The sequence below is a fragment of the Kogia breviceps genome, chromosome 10 (genome assembly GCF_026419965.1).
Source record: "Kogia breviceps isolate mKogBre1 chromosome 10, mKogBre1 haplotype 1, whole genome shotgun sequence".
NCBI classification, from domain to species: domain Eukaryota; kingdom Metazoa; phylum Chordata; class Mammalia; order Artiodactyla; family Physeteridae; genus Kogia; species Kogia breviceps.
The window spans coordinates 91,215,360-91,237,790 of record NC_081319.1 but is presented as its reverse complement, the minus strand read 5'-3'; the positions used below and the strand labels follow the sequence as shown (position 1 = coordinate 91,237,790).

The following is a 22,431-nucleotide window of genomic DNA, read 5'->3' as shown; positions in this document are numbered from 1 at the left end:
GTTGCTTTATAAAAATTATATATACCCATTTATCTGTTTGACCTCAAATTCCATATTGTTCGGTAACAAAAGAGTGCAAAGATCCTATTAATTTATTATATTTTAATTTCGACTAATGTAATAAGAAGCATTTAATTCATGCATTTTGAGACATTTGGAAAAAATCCACACATTTCTAATAAATCAAACATATGGAGAATTTTGCAAACTGAAAATTTTAAACTCTTTGATTTTATTTTGGTCTTGTTTTGGAGAGACAGCTCTCCACTGCTTATTTCAAGCCCTGCTCCCAGAAATGACTTATTGTTAATTAACACTGTCATGTGAATTAATTAGTGCTGTTCCTCAGGAATGATTTTAGATTTAGGGGGGACACATGTGTGAGACACATTTTGATGGAATGGAGTGTAAGGAAGTAAAAAATCTTTTCCTCTACCTTTCTTAGGTTCTCCAGGTGGGTTTCTGTAAGTTAGACTAGCCAGAAATAGATAAATAGAGAAAAACAGAAGGTTATTAACATGTGCTTCCCGCTCATATGCATGGAAGCACCCAGCAGTCAGTAAACCCAAAGGGTGTTTAGAACTTGGGTTTATATACCATCTTATGCTAAAACCAAAGAAAACGGATTTATAGTTCTGGGTGAGGAAGACTAGTTATGGGAAGTTGACCAGGAAAAGTATGGTAAACAGGGATTGTTTAGAAAGGTTTGTTATGCATATTTAAGTCTTGTCTTCACCTTTGATACGAATTGTTAAAATTTTGTTCTCTTCTTCCTAGTGTGGAATTTCCATATTTACATCTTTTTTCCCCAAAATTTCTACCTTTAAAAATGAAAAATTCGGGGGCTTCCCTGGTGGCGCAGTGGTTGAGAGCCTGCCTGCCAATGCAGGGAACACAGGTTCGTGCCCTGGTCTGGGAAGACCCCACATGCTGCGGAGCGGCTGGGCCTGTGAGCCATGGCCGCTGAGCCTGTGCGTCCGGAGCCTGTGCTCCGCAACGGGAGAGGCCACAGCAGTGAGAGGCCTGTGTACCGCAAAAAAAAAAAGAAAGAAAAATTTGGGACTTCCTTGGTGGCACAGTGGTTAAGAATCTGCCTGCCAATGCAGGGAACACGGGTTCAAGCCCTGGTCTGGGAAGATCCCACATGCCGCAGAGCAGCTAAGCCCATGTGCCACAACTACTGAGCCTGCGTTCTAGAGCCTGTGAGCCACAACTGCTGAGCCCGTATGCCACAACAACTGAAGCCATGCACCTACAGCCCATGCTCTGCAACAAGAGAAGCCACAGTAATGAGAAACAAGCGCACCACAGAGTAGCCCCTGCTCACCGCAACTAGAGAAAGCCACACGCAGCAACAAAGACCCAATGCAGCCAAAAAAAATTAAAAGATGGAAAATTTATAAATAGAAATTCCTTTTACAAAAGGAAAACAAAGGCCCTGTTGTTAGACCTTTTCCTGGGTCTGCTGGTTCTCAATGGCCTTTAGCTCAAAATAATCCATATGCGAAAGAGGCATATTTGGGGGTTGGTAACTTTTGAGAGTCAGGGTGACTGTGTTTACACTCCATTTGTACCGCTGTGTCTTGCACAAGGTTGTAACTTCCCTGAGTGTTAGATTCAGTAAAACTACTCTCTAAGTTTGTTCAGAAATTTAAATGAGATGATGAGTGTTGTTACCGAACTGAACTTGGATCTGCTCCCCTGACTGGCAGCAAAGCCAGTCTCCTGGCATCAGGGATGAAAGAAAGTACAGCATTCATTGCAGGGTGCCAAGCAAGGAGAATGGGCACCTCGTGCTCAAAAGACCTGAACTCCCTGATGGCTTTCAGGGAAGGACTTTTAAAGGCAGCATTTGGGGTGAGGGTTGCAGCTCATGGACTTCTCTCTGATTGGTTGGTGGTGAGGTAACAAGGTGATGTTTTGGGAATCTTTATCATCAACCTTCTGGTTCCAACCAGTCAGAGGCCTACTGCTTGTGATCAGCATGTAACCACCAGCCTCCACCTGGCTGTGGGTCTTAGTTTCTGGAGAACAACTCAAAGATTTGTGTCAGATTGTTATGTATATCCCTCAAGGAGGAACTAGGACTCTGTTTTATCCTTAAACTATTGTTTAAGCTGTTACTAGTTCTCTTGCTTGACTGCTTTTCCTTTGTTTCTGCATTCTCTCACTTCCATAATTAGTAACTACTTAAGTTTGCTCTTTGGAATTTGGGGGAGGCCTAGGGGACTAAAGCCTTTTTTTCTACAAACAAGAAATGGGGGTCACAGAGGGACTTTTATACCCAGGAAGGCTCCGCCAGAGCTCTGCAGGTTTCATTGTGAATCAGCAAAATGTCTAGCACATAAGGATGCTTATCACTATTATCACTGTTACTACTGCTGATACCACTTGATAGTACCACTTGATAGAATTGTGATTTGGTGAGTGCTGAGAGCTTTCTTCTTCCCTCTAATAATCATTCCAATTAAATGACTTCTTCTGGTTTCATGTTTTTAAGAATTCCCTTACCTTACAATAAATTTGGGAATGGGGAAAGAATTGCCCATCCCTGTTTTCTCCTTTTACTTTCATTCTCATTTTTGTTTTTGAACAAAAAAATTTCTTTCAGGTCTATTTATTTTTTTTACTCTCTCATCATAGCTCCAGGGACAGAGTTGCTCAAATGGTAATAACTTCTTCAGGAATGATTCTAAGGTATTTTTGCTGATTCTTATCTCTGATTCTCCTTTGTTTGTTGTTTTCATATTCACATTTCTCTCTCCTGTTATGCTAATGTGGAATGAGCCCCTTGAGTATAAGTGCCTGGTTGATTTGAACCCTGCTTAGAAGAAAGGTTTACTTCTTTGATTTTTGAAGAAATTGAGCTCACACTGAATGATGTATTGTTCAGAAATATTATTAACTTAATATTTTGTTCTTTGAAAATCATTTTACTTTTTCCAAACCCACCAGATGGTTTCAAATATAATTTTATAATATAATTGTTTCAAGATGATAGTGACAGTATTGCTTTAACTATGATTTATTTTTCTCTTTCTATTTTTGTTTTTCCAAAACTTTATAAATGAATATATATTACCTTTATGATACAGAAAAACATTCACTTTTTTTTTTTTTTTTTTTTTTTTTTTTTTTTTTAATGGTACGCGGGCCTCTCACTGTTGTGGCCTCTCCCTCTGCGGAGCACAGGCTCTGGACGTGCAGGCTCAGCATGGCTCATGGGCCCAGCCGCTGCGCGGCATGTGGGATCTTCCCGGACCCGGGCACGAACCCGTGTCTCCTGCATTGGCAGGCGGATTCTCAACCACTGCGCCACCAGGGAAGCCCGAAAAACATTCACTTTTTAAAAGAACTGTTTTTTCATTATTTTGTGTACACTATTTACCATATGCATCTTTATTTTAGAAGTATGTAACAGGTTCAGCCTATAAGATCTGTGAGTCCAACCCTCAAACAAACAGTTCTCTCTTTAACGTGATTTCAACAAATAATGTTACAGTTGGTATATTTGATAAAAGAGTAAATAGGTAGAGAGAATCACTAAGTGGTCCCCAAGTGTATTCCTTATTTTTCCCAAATGTACTTTTAAAGATATAATTGATATTATTAGACTAAAAGAAGCAGAACTGATATGACAGGTTACTGGATCATTTTATAAGATATACAGCCTTATGTCTTATGTGTGTTACCTGTTGACTATTTTTGAGTGTACAGTTCAGGGACATTAAGTGCACTCACAGTATTATGCACCTGTCACCACTATCCATCTCTAGAGCTTTTTCATTGTCCCAAACTGAAATTCTGTGCTCAGTAAACAATAAACTCCCCCTGCCTCTCTCCCCCACTTGTCTCCATGAATGTGACTATTCTAGGGACCTCATGTAAATGAGATCATGCAATATTTGTCCTTTCGTGTCTGGCTGATTTCACTTAGTATCATGTTTTCAAAGTTCATCCCTGCTGTAGCAATGTTATGTTATTTTAAATATCTCTTTTTAAGGTAGTTTTACTCTCAATGGCAGAGCGCACACTGTACAGACTTCAGTTAGCTCTTATTTCCCTGTCCTGCAATTTTACCATACATGCTCATACCCCAAGAGTATACAGTGTTTTTCTCTAGCTCTCCATTTCCTTGCTCAGTGCCTGGTGCTTAAACAGTTAAATTACAGTTGAATGAATAAATGATTGGATAACCCAGTTGATTAATCAAAATAGTTATTTTAGAGTAAGTCCTACAAAGAATTCTAGGTAAAGGTCAAACATCAGTGCCTGTGTTCTAGGAAATCCTACTTCTGGAGTCACCTTCAATGCTCCAAAAGTCATATAGGTCAAGATAAAATAAGATCAGAGTCATATTTCATCCATTATTTCATTAATGACACTGTAACAGCCACTAAGTCAATTACCAGCACCTACATTTACTTTCAGCCATCTAAAAATAAATTATCATTAATAGCATCAGAAAGTGAACAAGGGAGCACAAAGAGAGAACACTTCCAATCCTTATATCCCAAATGAAAAGGAGTGGATATTGTGAACAGATTCTAATTTACATTTGATCTATAACTTAATTATAACAGGAAATTCACTTCTAAACTACAAAGAGTTAACATTTTCAATATTTGCATTAAAAAAAGTTCAGACAAAACATCTGTTCTGATTAGCTTTCATAGAAATGTTAAAAGGACTTCAGTCCCCCTTTACCATTACCACTCATCTTAGTGTCAGAGTCAAAAATCAGACTTCACATTATGAAGATAAGAATATACTCTAATACTAATGTCAAAATGCTAAGAGTTATAATTACACACACATTTATGTTTAACTGATATTATCAGTGTTTTGTTTTATTTTTAAATTATTATTCTGCTCTGCTAATGCCAAGAAATCAAAAGAGTTCTTGTATCTGGATTGTTGTGATGGTTACATGAATCTACACCTATGTTAAAATTCATGAAACCGAACACATAGAAAAAAGTCAATTTTACTTTATTAATTTTAAAATAAAATAACAGAGAAGAAAGCTAACAATAAAATCTGTTGTGATTCAAACACTATATAACATGCATAGGTGTATGTTAAAAATTATGTATATATAAAGTATATATGTTTATATATTTTATACATATATATAATATATATATTTAAAATATAGTTGCCCTTTTTTCCATTAAAAAAAGACCATGTCTACCAGACACTAAAAGAACAAATCAATACCTGATCAATTTAATGGGGATAATACATGCAACCCAGTTAGACTGAGTGTTCAACTCAGACAATTCTATAGGCTTCTCTTAAATATGACATAAATAATTAAAGAACCCAATGGGAAGGCAGATATTAAAGATTTATTTAGAAATATTTAACTCTTACTTATTTATGGTCTGATTATCCCAAATGATGCTAACTTTACTTAACTTTTGTTTTGCCTGTCACGCGGTACAGAGTCGAAACAATGTTCTGGTGATTTCACTGCTCTAGTTATGGTTGCTTGGTATGTGAAATGATGCAGCTAAACAAGTATTTATTAAACAGCAAACTCTGTTTCTGGGATGGGGATGCAAAGAATGCAGTAACCTCCTTTGCATTTCATAAACAAACATGTAAACACGACTGCCTCCTTGGATGGGGAAGCACTCACTTGTGTCCAGCACGCAACTGAGTATCGATACTTTATGTATCTCATCAGACTCCTCCCTCCACAGTGCAGGTATTTTTATTATTTCTATGGTAGATCGTATCACCGTTTACTAAATATTCTGCTTTCCCTCTCCGTAGGAGCATGAGAATCTCTGCCTAGTTAAGCTTTGGAGCAGCTGTGTGACTTGCAACAACCAGTGAAATGTGGGAAGAAGGTTTAAGCCAATGATTCTCTTTTCCTCCCCCTCTTCCACATTCAGAGTTTGCAAGTGGGAGCAACTTGAGCAAAGCTTTATTAGCCAGTTCATGAAAGATATGTAGCATGAAGAAAAATTACATTTTTTTTGTTATAAGCCACTGAGATTTTTTTTTTTTTAATTTTTAAATTTATTTTTGGCTGCTTTGAGTCTTCGTTGCTGCACGCGGGCTTTCTCTAGTTGTCGCGAGCAGGGGCTACTCTTCCTTGCGGTGTGCAGGCTTTTCATTGCAGTGGCTTCTGTTTGTTGTGGAGCACGGGCTCTAGGTGCACAGGCTTCAGTAGTTGCAGCATACAGGCTCAGTAGTTGCAGCGCGTGGGCTTCAGTAGTTGTGGCGCATGGGCTCAGCCACTGAGATTTTTGAGATCGTATGCTATACAACATAACCTAATGCATCCTATTGATAGATACATTGTCATTTTATGAATGAAGAAAATGAACATTCAGAGACATTTAAATAATTTGTCCGCAATGAAGAGCAGTAAATGTAATAACTAAATGTAGAACCTAAGCCTGTCAGACTGCTGAGTCCTTTTTCTTAAACAGTTTTCAATAAATAATAGAATGGAATTGCATATCAATTACAAAAGTGGAACAGGGATGAAGAAATTAAGTGTTGTATGGGCCACAGAAAGTTCCACCCCAAATGGAGTTTAATTTTGAATGATAAACAAAAAATTTCCAGGCAAACTGCACCATTCTGTGAATATACTAAAAAACATTCAATTGCATACATTTTATGAGTGAATGATATGGTATGTGAATTATATGTCAAATAAGCAATCTTTTCATGCCTAAGGGTAAATGGATAGTTTGTCTTTTTTTGAGGTATTTTCTTGCTTCAATATATATCTTAGATTAGCTGAAAAAAAAAAGAACATAGCAATGTTACATAAAGTTTAGCATTTTAAGTATACAGATACAGTACTTCCTAACAAAGCTATAATCTGAGAGGGCTTTCACTGTGAATACAGAGACATCTGAATGCAAGTATTAATATACACTGAGGAACTTTGTTCAGCTGGTAGTATATATATTCAAAACCAGATAGAATATGATGATTAATTTGATGACTGCTGGGCAATAAAAGTGAAACAACATTTCTTTTAAAAATGCACCATACATAAATTGCTTTTTAAAATTAAGCCTGTTTTCATTCATTATTTTTTCTTTGCTTTTTAAGTTCATTAAAAAGTCAAACAGTGAGGTGAACACCAATTTGTAATAGGAAAACCCCATATAAAAACACCAGATATAAATACTGTTTTGTTGATCTGTTAGACATTCTCTGGTCTTTGCCTATAAAATAGTCACCATCTATTTTAAGCAGCCTTGATACATCAACCCTTAAATTAAAAAATGACCATATATTAAAATAGATACTATTTCTATGCTAGTTGCTACCATGGCTCCTTAAAACACACACATGTGCATGCATGCACACACAGACTTACACAGGCCTGTGTGCACACATGTCTGCACACATACTTGCCTGTCTACTCAGACTCTCTTACCCAGCTCTGAGCTTAGAGTTGCTCATGGCTGCTGTTCTTGGGCACACCATTTATAAATTATTTCCATAAGAATGCACATTGTAATTCCAATCCAAGGCTCCAATAGACTTCTGGAATTACAACCCATGGTGGGGCTACCTATAAAGAATCTGATCTGTTCTTAGATATATATTTACTTACATATTCATATATAATTTTTCACTGTTCTAAAATTAAAACAGGCTGATTATTTGCTTGTTTACCTGCCTGAATATGTGCTTATTTACCTGCTTAAACCAAATGGAACTAATTGAAAAATTGTCTTCCGATCAAATAACAATTATATTTTAAATCTCTCACTTTATGTCTTTTTTTTTAAACATCTTTATTGGAGTATAATTGCTTTACAGTGGTGTGTTAGTTTGTGCTTTACAACCAAGTGAATCAGTTATACATATATACATGTTCCCACAACTCTTCCCTCTTGTGTCTCCCTCCCTCCTACCCTCCCTATCCCACCCCTCTAGGTGGTCACAAAGCACCGAGCTGATCTCCCTGTGCTATGCGGCTGCTTCCCACTAGCTATCTGTTCTACGTTTGGTAGTGTATATATGTCCATGCCACTCTCTCACTTTGTCACAGCCTACCCTTCCCCCTCCCCACATCCTCAAGTCCATTCTCTAGTAGGTCTGCATCTCCATTCCCGTCTTAGCCATAGGTTTTTCATGACTTTTTTCTTAGATTCCGTATATTTGTGTTAGCATACGGTATTTGTTTTTCTCTTTCTGACTTACTTCACTCTGTATGACAGACTCTAGGTCCATCCACCTCACTACAAATAACTCAATTTCGTTTCCTTTTATGGCTGAGTAATATTTCATTGTATATATGTGCCACATCTTCTTTATCCATTCATCTGTTGATGGACACTTATGTTGCTTCCATCTCCTGACTATTGTAGATAGAGCTTCAATGATCATTTTGGTACATGACTCTTTTTGAATTATGGTTTTCTCAGCATATATGCCCAGTAATGAGATTCCTGGTTCGTATGGTAGTTCTATTTGTAGTTTTTTAAGGAACCTCCATACTGTTCTCCACAGTGGCTGTATCAATTTACATTCCCACCAGCAGTGCAAGAGTGTTCGTTCCCTTTTCTCCACACCCTCTCCAGCATTTATTGTTTCTAGAGTTTTTGATGATGGCCATTGTGACCGGTGTGAGATGATATCTCATTGTACTTTTGATTTGCATTTCTCTAATGATTCATGATGTTGAGCATTCTTTCATGTGTTTGTTGGCAATCTGTATATCTTCTTTGGAGAAATGATTATTCAGGTCTTCTGCCCATTTTGGGATTGGGTTGTTTGTTTTTTTGTTATTGAGCTGCATGAGTTGCTTGTGAATTTTGGAGATTAATCCTTTGTCAGTTACTTCATTTGCAAATATTTTCTCCCATTCTGAGGGTTGTCTCCTGGTCTTGTTTATCATTTCCTTTGCTATGCAAAAGCTTTTAAGTTTCATTAGGTCCCATTTGTTTACTTTTGTTTTTATTTCCATTTCTCTAGGAGGTGGGTCAAAAAGGATCTTGCTGTGATTTATGTCATAGAGTGTTCTGCCTTTGTTTTCCTCTAAGAGTTTGATAGTTTCTGGCCTTACATTTAGGTCTTTAATCCAGTTTGAGCTTATTTTTGTGTATGGTGTTAGGGAGTGTTCTAATCTTATACTTTTACATGTACCTGTCCAGTTTTCCCAGCACCACTTATTGAAGAGGCTGTCTTTGCTCCACTGTATATTCTTGCCTCTTTTATCAAAAATAAGGTGACTGTATGTGCATGGGTCTATCTCTGAGCTTTCTATCTGGTTCCATTGATCTATATTTCTGTTTTTGTGCCAGTGCCATACTCTCTTGATTACTGGAGATTTGTAGTAGACTCTGAAGTCAGGGAGCCTAATTCCTCCAGCTCTGTTTTTTTTTTCTCAAGATTGCTTTGGCTATTCGGGGTCTTTTGTGTTTCCATACAAATTGTGAAATTTTTTGTTCTAGTTCTGTGATAAATGCCAGTGGTAGTTTGATAGGGATTGCATTGAATCTGTAGATTGCTTTGGGTAGTAGAGTCATTTTCACAATGTTGATTCTTCCAATCCAAGAACATGGTATATCTCTCCATCTATTTGTATCATCTTTAATTTCTTTAATCAGCATCCTATAATTTTCTGCATATAGGTCTTTTGTCTCCTTAGGTAGGTTTATTCCTAGATATTTTAATCTTTTTGTTGCAATGGTAAATGGGAGTGTTTTCTTAATTTCACTTTCAGATTTTTCATCATTAATGTATAGGAATGGCAGAGATTTCTGTGCATTAACTTTGTATCCTGCTACTTTACCAAATTCATTGATTAGCTCTAGTAGTTTTCTGGTAACATCTTTAGGATTCTCTATGTATAGTATCATGTCATCTGCAAACAGTGGCAGCTTTATTTCTTCCTTTCCGATTTGTATTCCTTTTATTTCTTTTTCTTCTCTGATTGCTGTGGCTAAAAATTCCAAAACTATGTTGAATAAGAGTGGTGAGAGTGGGCAACCTTGTCTTGTTCCTGATCTTAGTAGATATGGTTTCTGTTTTTCACCATTGAGGACGATGTGGCTGTGTGTTTGTCATATATGGCCTTTATTATGTTAAGGAAAGTTCCCTCTCTGCCTACTTTCTGCAGGGTTTTTATCATAAATGGGTGTTGAATTTTGTCAAAAGCTTTCTCTGCATCTTTTGAGATGATCATATGGTTTTTCTCCTTCAGTTTGTTGATATGCTGTATCACGTTGATTGATTTGCATATATTGAAGAATCCTTGCATTCCTGGAATAAACCCCACTTGATCATGGTGTATGATCCTTTTAATGTGCTGTTGGATTCTGTTTGCTAGTATTTTGTTGAGGATTTTTGCATCTATGTTCATCAGTGAGATTGGCCTGTAGTTTTCTTTCTTTGTGACGTCTTTGTCTGGTTTTGGTATCAGGTTGATGGTGGCCTTGTAGAATGAGTTTGGGAGTGTTCCTCCCTCTGCAATATTTTGGAAGAGTTTGAGAAGGATAGGTGTTAGCTCTTCTCTAAGTGTTTGATAGAATTCGCCTGTGAAGCCATCTGGTCCTGGGCTTTTGTTTGTTGGAAGATTTTTAATCACAGTTTCAATTTCAGTGCTTGTGATTGGTCTATTCCTATTTTCTGTTTCTTCCTGGTTCAGTCTCGGCAGGCCGTGCATTTCTAAGAATTTGTCCATTTCTTCCAGGTTGTCCATTTTACTGGCATTGAGTTGCTTGGAGTGATCTCTCATGATCTTTTGTATTTCTGCAGTGTCCGTTGTTACTTCTCCTTTTTCATTTCTAATTCTATTGATTTCAGTCTTCTCCCTTTTTTTCTTGATGTGTCTGGCTAATGGTTTATCAATTTTGTTTATCTTCTCAAAGAACCAGCTTTTAGGTTTATTGATCTTTGCTGTTGTTTCCTTCATTTCTTCTTCATTTATTTCAGATCTGATCTTTATGATTTCTTTCCTTCTTCTAACTTTGGTGTTTTTCTGTTCTTCTTTCTCTAATTGCTTTAGTTGCAAGGTTAGGTTGTTTCTTTGAGATGTTTCCTGTTTCTTAAGGTAGGATTGTATTGCTATAAACTGCCCTCTTAGAACTGCTTTTGCTGCATCCCATAAGTTTTGGGTAGTTGTGTCTCCATTGTCATTTGTTTCTAGGTATTTTTTGATTTCCTCTTTGATTTCTTCAGTGATCACTTCGTTATTAAGTAGTGTATTGTTTAGCCTCCATGTGTTTGCATTTTTTACAGATCTTTTCCTGTAATTGATATCTAGTCTCATAGCGTTGTGGTTGCAAAAGATACTTGATGCAATTTCAATTTTCTTCAGTTTACCAAGGCTTGATTTGTGACCCAAGATATGATCTATCCTGGAGAACATTCCATGAGCACTTGAGAAAAATGTGTATTCTGTTGTTTTTGGATGGAATGTCCTATAAAAATCAAGTAAGTCCATCTTGTTTAATGTATCATTTAAAGCTTTTGTTTCCTTATTTATTTTCAAGTTGGATGATCTGTCCATTGGTGAAAGTGGGGTGTTAACCTCCCCTACTATGACTGTGTTATTGTCGATTTCCCCTTTTATGGCTGTTAGTATTTGCCTTATGTATTGAGGTGCTCCTCTGTTGGGTGCATAAATATTTCCAATTGTTATATCTTCTTCTTGGATCGATCCCTTGATCATTATGTAGTGTCCTTCTTTGTCTCTTGTAATAGTGTATATTTTAAAGTCAATTTTGTCTGATATGAGAATTGCTACTCCAGCTTTCTTTTGATTTCCATTTGCATGGAATATCTTTTTGCATCCCCTCACTTTCAGTCTGTATGTGTCCCTAGGTGTGAAGTGGGTCTCTTGTAGACAGCATATATATGGGTTTTGTTTTTGTATCCATTCAGCCAGTCTGTGCCTTTTGGTGGGAGGATTTAATCCATTTACATTTAAGGTAATTATTGATATGTATGTTCCTATTACCATTTTCTGAATTGTTGGCGGTCTGTTATTTTAGGTCTTTTCCTTCTCTTGTGTTTCTTTCCTAGAGAAGTTCCTTTAGCATTTGTTGTAAAGCTGGTTTGCTGGTGCTGAACTCTCTCAGCTTTTGCTTGTCTGTAAAGGTTTTAATTTCTCCATCAAATCTGAATGAGATCCTTGCTGGGTAGAGTAATCTTGATTGTAGATTTTTCTCCTTCATCACTTTAAATATGGCCTGCCACTCCGTTCTGGCTTGCAGAATTTCTGCTGTAAGATCAGCTGTTAACATTATGGGGATTCCCTTGTGTGTTATTTGTTGTTTTTCCCTTGCTGCTTTAAATAAGTTTTCTTTGTACTTAATTTTTGATAGTTTGATTAATATGTGTCTTGGCATGTTTCTCCTTGGATTTATCCTGTATGGGACTGTCTGTGCTTCCTCGACTTGATTAACTATTTCCTTTCCCATATTAAGGAAGTTTTCGACTGTAATCTCTTCAAATATGTTCTCAGACCCTTTCTTTTTCTCTTCTTCTTCTGGGACCCCTATAATTCGAATGTTTTGCATTTAATGTTGTCCCAGAGGTCTCTGAGACTGTCCTCAGTTCTTTTCATTCTTTTTTCTTTATTCTGCTCTTCTGTAGTCATTTCCACTATTTTATCTTCCAGGTCACTTATCCGTTCTTCTGCCTCAGTTATTCTGCTGTTGATCCCTTCTAGAGTATTTTTAATTCCATTTATTGTGTTGTTCATCATTGCTTGTTCCCTCTTTAGTTCTTTTAGGTCCTTGTTAAATGTTTCTTGCATTTTGTCTATTCTATTTGCAAGATTTTGGATCATCTCTACTATCATTATTCTGAATTCTTTTTCAGGTAGACTGCCTATTTCCTCTTCATTTGTTAGGTCTGGTGGGTTTTTACCTTGCTCCTTCGTCTGCTGTGTGTTTCTCTGTCTTCTCATTTTGCTTAACTTACTGTGTTTGGGGTCTCCTTTTTGCAGGCTGCAGGTTCGTAGTTTATGTTGTTTTTGGTGTCTGTCCCCAGTGGCTAAGGTTGGTTCAGTGGGTTGTGTAGGCTTCCTGGTGGAGAGGACTAGTGCCTGTGTTCTGGTGGATGAAGCTGGATCTTGTCTTTCTGGTGGGCAGGTCCACGTCTGGTGATGTGTTTGGGGATGTTGGTAGCCTTATTATGATTTTAGGCAGCCTCTCAGCTAATGGATGGGGCTGTAGACCTATCTTGCTCTTTGTTGGGCATAGGGTGTCCAGCACTGTTCGTTGCTGGCCCTTGAGTGAAGCTGGGTCTTGGTGTTGAGATGGAGATCTCTGGGAGATTTTTGCCGTTTGATATTACGTGGAGCTGGGAGGTCTCTTGTGGACCAGTGTCCTGATCTTGGCTCTCCCACCTCAGTGGCACAGCCCTGATGCCTGGCTGGAGCATCGAGAGCCTGTCTTCCACACGGCTCAGAATAAAAAGGAGAAAAAGTAGAAAGAAAGAGAGAGAGAGAGAGAGAGAGAGAGAGGGAGGGAGGGAGGGAGGGAGGGAGGAAGAAAGGAGATAAGATAAAATAAAGATTAAAAGAAATAAAGTTATTAAAATTAAATATAAATAATTATCAAGAAAAATAATTTCTTTAAGTAATAAAAAAAGAAAAAAAAACAGACGGACAGAGCACTAGGACAAATGGTGAAAGCAAAGCGATACAGACATAATCTCACACAGAAGCATGCACATACACACTCACAAAAAGAGGAGAAGGGAAAAAAATAATATATCTTGCTCTCAATAGTCCACCTCCTCAATTTGGCCAGATTGGTTTGTCTATTCAGGTATTCCCCAGATGCAGGGTACATCAAGTTTATTGTGGAGATATAATCCGCTGCCCCTGAGGGTGCTGGGAGAAATTTCCCTTTCTATTCTTTGTTCGCACAGCTCCCGGGGTTCAGCTTTGGATCTGGACCTGCCTCTGCGTCTAGGTCACCTGAGGGTGTCTGTTCTTCGCTCAGATAGGACGACGTTAAAGGAGCAGCTGCTTCAGGGACTCTGGCTCACTCAGGCCCGGGGGAGGGAAGGGTACGGATGCGGGGCGAGCCTGCGTCAGCAAAGGCTGGCGTGACGTTGCACCAGCCTGAGGCACCATGTGTTTTCCTGGGGAAGTTATCCCCGGATCCCGGGACCCTGGCCACGGCAGGCTGCACAGGCTCCCGGGAGGGGAGGTGTGGATAGTGACCTGTGCTCGCACACAGGCTTCTTGGTGGCGGCAGCAGCGGCCTTAGCGTCTCATGCCCGTCTCTGAGGTCCGCGCTGATAGCCGTGGTTTGCGTCCGTCTCTGGAGCTCCTTTAAGCGGCGCGCTTAAACCCCTCTCCTTGCACACCAGGAAACAAAGAGGCAAGAAAAAGTCCCTTGTCTCTTCGGCAGCTCCAGACTTCTCCCGGACTCCCTCCCGGCTAGCCGTGGCACACTAGCCCCTTCAGGCTGTGTTCACGCCGCCAACCCCAGTCCTCTCCTTGGGATCCGACCACGGAAGCCCGAGCCTCAGCTCCCGGCCCCCGCCTGCCCCGGCGGCTGAGCAGACAAGCCTCTTGGGCTGGTGAGTGCCGGTCGGCGCCGATCCTCCGTGCGGGAATCTCTCCGCTTTGCCCTCCGCACACCCGTGGCTGCGCTCTCCTCCGCGGCTCCGAAGCTTCCCCCCTCCGCCACCTGCGGTCTCCGCCTGCGAAGGGCCTTCTAGTGTGTGGAAACCTTTCCTCCTTCATGGCTCCCTCCCACTGATGCAGGTCCAGTCCCTATTCTTTTGTCTCTGTTTTTTCTTTTTTCTTTTGCCCTACCCAGGTACTGGGGAGTTTCTTGCCTTTTGGGCGGTCTGAGGTCTTCTTCCAGCGTTCAGTGGGTGTTCTATAGGAGCAGTTCCTCGTGTAGATGTAGTTCTGATGTATCTGTGGGGAGGAAGGTGATCTCCTCTTCTTACTCTTCCGCCATCTTCCTCCTCCCTCCTCTCCCTTTGTATCTTTTTTTTAAAAATTTATTTATTTTTGGCTATGTTGGGTCTTCATTTCTGTGCGAGGGCTTTCTCTAGTTGCGGCAAGCGGGGGCACTCTTCATCGCGGTGCGTGGGCCTCTCACTATCGCGGCCTCTCGTTGCGGAGCACAAGCTCCAGACGCGCAGGCTCAGTAGTTGTGGCTCACTGGCCTAGTTTCTCCGCGGCATGTGGGATCTTCCCAGACCTGGGCTCGAACCCATGTCCCCTGCATTGGCAGGCAGATTCTCAACCACTGTGCCACCAGGGAAGCCCCGTCTCTTTGTATCTTGATGTAGTTTTTACTCAGATCTACGTTTATATGTTTGGCGGTGTACTCAGCACAGTCCTAAGCCATTGTAGAGATCCAGAGAGGAGTAAAACATAATCGCAGCCCTTGTCCACCTTCCATCTGGAGATGCATGACCCATGTTGCAAAGTACAACCAAGGAGATATTTGGGTAACAGCAGGAACAGCTTGCTGAGGAATCACAGAGGAGGAAGTCATCTCTTGCACCAGAGAATCTGTAACTCTAAGCCGAACCTTAAAAATAGAGAAGAATTTTGAAAGGGGAAGTAGCCCAAAGGTTACTCTTAACCAGCAGTGCTGAGTGAGAAGCGGGATAAAAGGAAAAACAAAAGAAAAAATATGTGCTTTGTTTCTTTGGGTTACATTAATCTATGTTAAGTAGTGATTCTTTAGTAGAAGAAATACAGACTATAAATAAGGGGCAAGTTTATTTTTATTTTGTGTTCTGGTGCCTACTTTTACAAAGTTGCAAAATCTGTAGTATGAAGCTGAAGATAATTACTAGCGGGAAATCTTATTTTGAGAGCCAAAGGGGAGAAAAACCACCAAATTTATCCTACTTGTTTGCTATTAACATTTTAAGTTGAAAATCGTCATACTATAATAGGGCAGTGCTTCATCTAGTGCAGTATCCTGTTTATAGGAGAAGGCCACCCTGAGTGTTTCCAACAGAAACTGCACTCTTTCTGTCCCTGGGTCATGTTTACTGGGAACCCCGTTCAAATTTAGATTTTGCAAGTCAGTACAAGTTATCTCTCCTTCACTTACTAGGTAAGGAAACTGCCTTGTTGAAAAGCTATTCTGTTTATTGATAAATTCCCATTCATGTGTATGAAAACGTGTTATCATGAACTTTAAATACTCTCCAAGGAAGAAGAATGTTAGATAATTTATGTATTGAGAGCCAACATGTAAGCACATACTGGATTATCTTATTTCATTTTTACAGTGGCCTGGTACCCAGTGAGGTGGGATTTACCCCTATCTTCATTCTCCAGATGAGAAAACCAAGGCACAGAGATTAAGAGTAAAATTTCATTTCACAAATTGTGTTATTTGTTAAGGTGTCATTTTTTTTTTTACCACAGTATGTGTGTTGAAAGTTAGCTAAAGCTGAGTCCTGCGCCTTTAGAAAACAGAGATTTTTGTATAATTTATTTTTCTCACACTGTTCAAGAATCTTGATTTTCAAGTGTGAAAAACCTGAAAGACAGAATCTAGCAGGAGGACAACCTATTTTTTGTAGAGTAGGTAGTGATAAATGTTGCCCTGCATCCCACAGCCTTATTATACATGGAAGGTGTTGAGTAAGGAGATGAAGAGCCTTCTAACTAAATACCCAGCCAAGAAATATAACAGTTTTGTGAAGGAAATCTTCAGATGTTGTGTTAGCCAGTTATTTTGCTGCTAAATAAGAAATTCTTATAACAAGGTATATCCCTATTAATTCCTGGAAGAGGTCAATAAAGGGTATCCATGAGTAGTATCATTTGGTTATTTGAATCTCTTAGAAGGATTTTTTTTTTTTTTTTTTTTTGTGGTATGTGGGCCTCACTGTTGTGGCCTCTCCCGTTGTGGAGCACAGGCTCCGGACGCTCAGGCCCAGCGGCCATGGCTCACGGGCCCAGCCGCTCCGCGGCACGTGGGATCTTCCCAGACCGGGGCACGAACCCGTATCCCCTGCATCGGCAGGCGGACTCCCAACCACTGCGCCACCAGGGAAGCCCAGAAGGATTTTTTTAAACCAACTAAGCTGCTCCTAAAGATGGTTAGTTTGAGTTTGTCACTCTTTTCTTCCACTTTGGTAAAAACACTAATATTATAGTTAGTGGAAAGAAAATGAAGGAATGTAGGGTATGGGTGATACATATGCATGACTGAGCCCTGAAGAGCCAAGAGAGGTGACTGTATGGAATGAGGTGGCTCTTTGACTCCATAAGATCCCTCAAAATACTGTTCTAATGATAAAATGAGATGTCGGATGTGAAAGTATGATACAGTACTTTGTGAAAGTATGGTACAGTACTTAGAAAACTAAAAATCAATGGACACATGCAAGTTATTAAGGAGCAGTTCCTTTCTTGACATTTTTATCTCTATTGGACCTTTTGTGTTCTCTCTCTTCTCCCCCCCTTTTCCCCTCCCCCTCTTTTTCTCCTTCCTTCTTCTCCTCCAACCCATTGATGGGCCATAGATTAGTCACATTTTTCTTTGTGCTCACATAAATGGTTTCCTTACCGCCATTTTCCTTTTACCACTCTTTTTTCTACCCACTTTGTATCCTTGGAGGAATTTAGAACAATCTCTGAATTTCCTAATTTGTTTCACTTAAACTTGCCCTCTCTAACTTTGCAAGACAGATTCTTCTTTCTGCTCTTTCCTTACCTCTCTTCTTTGGAACGCTGCAGCTTAAAGGTAGATAGCAGTAGGTGACCATTGGTGAACTGGCTGGCTTCATTGTCTGATACTCTGCCTTTTGCATAGTAGCTACTCAAAAATAAGTGTGTATTTGCTTGCACTCGTGAGAATTGATCTGAGGGAAACCATTCTCTGATTTGTTAAAGTGATTGTTTTCTCTCTCCATCTTTTTCAAGGAAATGGCAAAAATCCTTAATCACCCCCGAGTCTATGCCTTTCTGCACATACCAGTCCAGTCTGCCTCTGACACTGTGCTCATGGAAATGAAGAGAGAGTACTGCGTGGCTGACTTCAAAAGAGTAGTGGATTTTCTGAAAGACAAGTAAGTCTGTTAGCATTTAAGAAAATAACCATCTCCTTTTGTCTTTTAAAAGCATGTGGCAAAAAAATGCACTTATGGTAGCCACAATTAAAGGTACCAGAGAGAGGTGAGACTTTCGAAGCTTTCAAAGCCTTTAAGTTTTCCTTAGACGCCCTTGATGTGGTTTCTTCTTGCCCCTCAGTTTTATCCACCTTCCATCTGTGCTTCGCACCCCATTAATTTGTGTAAGGTTGCCAGTCTTCCTAAAGTAATGTGCATTGTGATCATTTCTGTACCTGACCTCGTAGATGAAAACTGCTTTAGCTTTGCTCTGCTTAAATCTCCTTTAATGTGGCTTTTTGAAGTTGTCAACTGATTTTGACGTGGAGGTAGGTCAAATCATGTCACTACAAAAGAGATAATTTTCTATGAGATACCATTTTTTGAAGAGTATCTGGGAATGTCTTTGCTTTTATACACTTATCCTTGAGGTTTTCTTGCAGAATGGGATTTATAAGGAGATTTGGGGATTCTGTTTTTTTAAAGTTCAAATTGCCATTGACCAAAATTAAGGCACATTTACACAATCTCAGACATGAATGATAATTTTGCTTCCACAGAAAACACTTGCAGCCCATAATTATATTCTTCACAATCATACTTCTCATCATCACCAAACATTGAATGCCTTCTGTGATTATAAAAGGCAGGAAATAATGCTGACCAAGGTCATACAGAATGTTCTCGTCTGGGGCACTGTTCTCCTCGCTGGGGCTGTGTCATTTATCTTGGCATATTTGTGGCCTGGGTCTTTCTACTTTCCATAATTTTTTCCCATAATCTTTTCCTCTGTTGTTTTTCTAAATTAAAATACAACTCTTTATTTCCATCTTCTTGTTTATAATTATGTACCTTTGTACCAAGTACTACATGTGTATGATTGCTTTATACAAATTGTAAGCAATTATTTTTTCCACCTTCAATTAGTCACTTATCCTGACTGCATACAGATATTTTAAAAATCTTTTTCTTCTTCTGTTTACTTTCTCCTTCCTTCCTCACCTTCCCTTTGTGTGTCTAATTTTTTTTTTTCGCCTCTAGGCATTACTCGATTATCCTAACCACCAGAAATAAAGACACTTGGTGTCCATTCAAGCAAATACAGCTAATTTTTCGAATATTCAAATCAGCGAATAGAAAGTATATTTATTCTAAGATTTCATAATTATAATCGTTAAGTATATACAACTTTCAAAGTTGAAAACAGAATAATGATGGCTCTCTAATACTTCCTGATCTTGAACAGAACTGAGAGCAAGGCTAAAGAATATGGATTTTTTACATGAGATGTCTGTTGTTGGCCTGTATCCCTCCTTTGCATTTATTCTAGCTTATTATAGGTAAACTTGTCTCATGTAAGAGAGTCCTTTTGGGCTGGCTGGTGCTGGTGAGTAGCATGTTTTCAGAATGGCAAACAATTGGTTACACCTGTGAAATGTCTTGCCTTGTGCTCACTAAAGCAGCAGCAAATAACGCACACAGTCCCTGCCTGTTGCACAAGATTTTGCCGAGCGTAGACATGCACCCTGTTGTGCAGAATGGACTAGAACACTTTCCAAATAGTTGTGTTAATGTGATTCAGTGAGGTTAAGGAATCAACACCTCCTTTTACCTCCATTTGGGTGAGTGCTGACTCAGTTGTTTGGGGAATTAATGTGGCTACTTAACTGGGCAACAATTTCCCAACAAGTTTTAGCCTTTATGTGACTCCAGAGATGGACCTTTTAAGTCTGTTGCATTTTGAACAGTTTCAACGGCATCCATGAGCTAAATAGGGGTCAAAAGATGATCCCATCAAAGTATTAGAAAATAGTACAAAGCTCATTATTCTTTCTTTGGATTCTGAATTACACTGTGGCATCCATGTGACTTTTCTAGAACTATCCCAAACTGTGTGGAAGACTCCAGAACCTACCTAAGGATCTCCATTATTTCCAGCACTGGAAATATCAGAGATCCCTGGAGAGGAAATTAGAGATGACTGGAGAAGACAACCTATCCCACCCATCCATCCACAATTTCAGTTTCAAGTGCTGTGACTCACTGGGATTGGAGAATATGGGTCTAGCCAGTTAGCATCTCCAGGCGATTTTTAAAAAATTAACTCTGTACTATATATAGTTTTAGACAGTTCATCAGAACCAAAAAATTGTATGTTTCCACCCATCCATCCTGTTGCTGGTAAAGAATAGTATAGCCTCAATCTTGGGAGGACTCTATAATCTAACTTTACTCTTTAGTGGAAAAGTTTTCCTGTCCTCTCAGGGAAGTTCATCTATCCAGTGAATAATTTCCAACTATGATGGACATTTAGAAATAAATGAAATATTTTAAGCACTCTAAGAGCTCTGACATTTGCTTACTTTTCCTCATAAAAACTAGCATAGCTTTTTATGCCAAATAGATTCATGACTCTTGGAAACACCAAAGTTTCAGGGGTTTCTGTAGAACCACTAGTCTAGATAACTGATGCAGCATAAAATCGTTTTGTTCAGTGTTTATTAAAATGTAGTGCAGTATTGTCATTCTTAGAAAGAGAGTCTGATGTTACCCCATTGCCCTAGTTTATGCCGAACCCTAAATTCACACAGTGGCTCTCACTTAAAATGATGTGTCTGGTGTGCACTCCTTCTGTTCTTGAGAAGGAGTATAAATGTGGCCCTTTTCATTTGCATCTTTTTTCCCCTGAAGCCTTTGAAGTCTTTTTTGTACTGAACCTTTAACAAACAAGAGTCTCATTCGTTTATTTTTTTCTCCAGCAGTGTGAGGCTTCTCAAATATTCATGTTATGAATTTAGGGACGAGGCATTTCCTGATCTGTTTCCTGAAAAAATCCAATCTTTAAAACAACCTACAGCATTTAAGACTGAAATCCACACTATGGGATTTTACATAAAGCTGCATGCTTTTAAGCTGTTATTAGTTCAGCGATATTTGTGGTGCCATGTTTCTCAAACAGTGGAGGTGAAATCTTTTTAATTAATTTTCTTTACAGTTGAAATTGGCCCCTGTTTTAGCTGGGAGTAGTAGAAGTTTACATATGAGCCAACTTGAAGCGGATTCATTTTTCTCTTCAGTTGGTTGAAAGTTGGCAGCTACTCCCATAATGGCAGCTGGATTGAAGATAACCTGGTAGTGTTAGCACGTGTGGAGGCATATGGGAATGTACTAAATCAGGCAACCTTTGCAAAGAAAAGTGTCTGAATTACTTAATATACTAATTTAAAACCGCTGGTCATGAGCAGACAATCATATGACTGAAATTATTCTATTCAAATTTATTAATCCTGTTGGAAAATTAACTAAGTCCTTTGATGTTTTTATTTAAATGGATAAGATGATTTCTTGAACTGTGTAATGGGATTTATAGGGATATGGAAGAAAACTACATAGAACAAAACAAGAGATGTGATTCTGGTTTGAGAGAGTTTTGGGTTTTTATAATTTTTAATAAATACCTGATAAATTTTACTGTTTTCATTACCTGTCACTTTACTGGCTTCTCTGTTGTCTTTTTAACATAATACTGGGATTTTAAAAAGTAGAAAACTTGAATCATTTATTTTTTTCTCATGTAATTTTAAAGACTTACTTCCCAATGAGAGGATTTTTCACTGTGATATATGGCAAGGATGTAATTAGGGTTCCCAAGACCCTGGGGCCTTGGACATAAACTTTAATTGGGTCCTACCCCATTTGAGCAGCGTTGAATTTACACAGTCACTCCCCAACATAAACTGTATATTCACATATATTTTTTTTTAATGACAATATGCAGAGTTCTTTTCTCAAGAATATGTTCTAATGCTAAGTAAAAGAATCGCTTAGTCCTCAAATTCACACATGAAAGTGTGAAAGAAATATGCAAGAATGTCCTATTGATGGATACGTTTTAAGTAATGAAATGGGGCTTCCCTGGTGGCGCAGTGGCTGAGAGTCCGCCTGCCGATGCAGGGAACACGGGTTCGTGCCCCGGTCCAGGGGGATCCCACGTGCTGCGGAGCAGCGAGGCCCGTGAGCCATGGCCGCTGGGCCTGCGCGTCCGGAGCCTGTGCTCTGCAGCGGGAGAGGCAAAAAAAAAGAAACGAAGTGGTTTATGAATTAAAAGACCTAACCATTTACACAAATTATTTTGTTTAAAGTCCAGTGGCCTTTTGATTTATGTTAACTAGACCTTAAACTTGGGAGACAAGGTTCTTCTCCCTCACTCAGTAAATAAAATTCGAATGAATTAATGACCAGTTTGTTTTCACTTGCAAGTTGCATGGATCTAAAGTAACTTGCACGGTACTGTTATCGTCTTTGTGTTGACTTTTAATTCCATGGTATTATCTATCTCAGAATTTACCATTATCATTTGTCAGTGTACTGTGTACTTCTGGA

At 39.1% G+C, this 22,431-nt stretch overlaps 1 protein-coding gene across 25 annotated transcripts in view; it reads left to right on the top strand.

The window, feature by feature from the left end:
- The window catches only part of CDKAL1 (CDK5 regulatory subunit associated protein 1 like 1), a 657,591-nt gene that overhangs the window by 396,512 nt on the left and 238,648 nt on the right, over positions 1 to 22,431 (top strand). For all 25 annotated transcript variants that reach the window (XM_059077869.2, XM_067006689.1, XM_059077873.2 and 22 more), the window contains one exon: positions 17,864 to 18,009. In XM_059077869.2, coding sequence (XP_058933852.1) covers positions 17,864 to 18,009 — 146 coding nt within the window. The remainder of the gene's footprint in view (positions 1 to 17,863; positions 18,010 to 22,431) is intronic.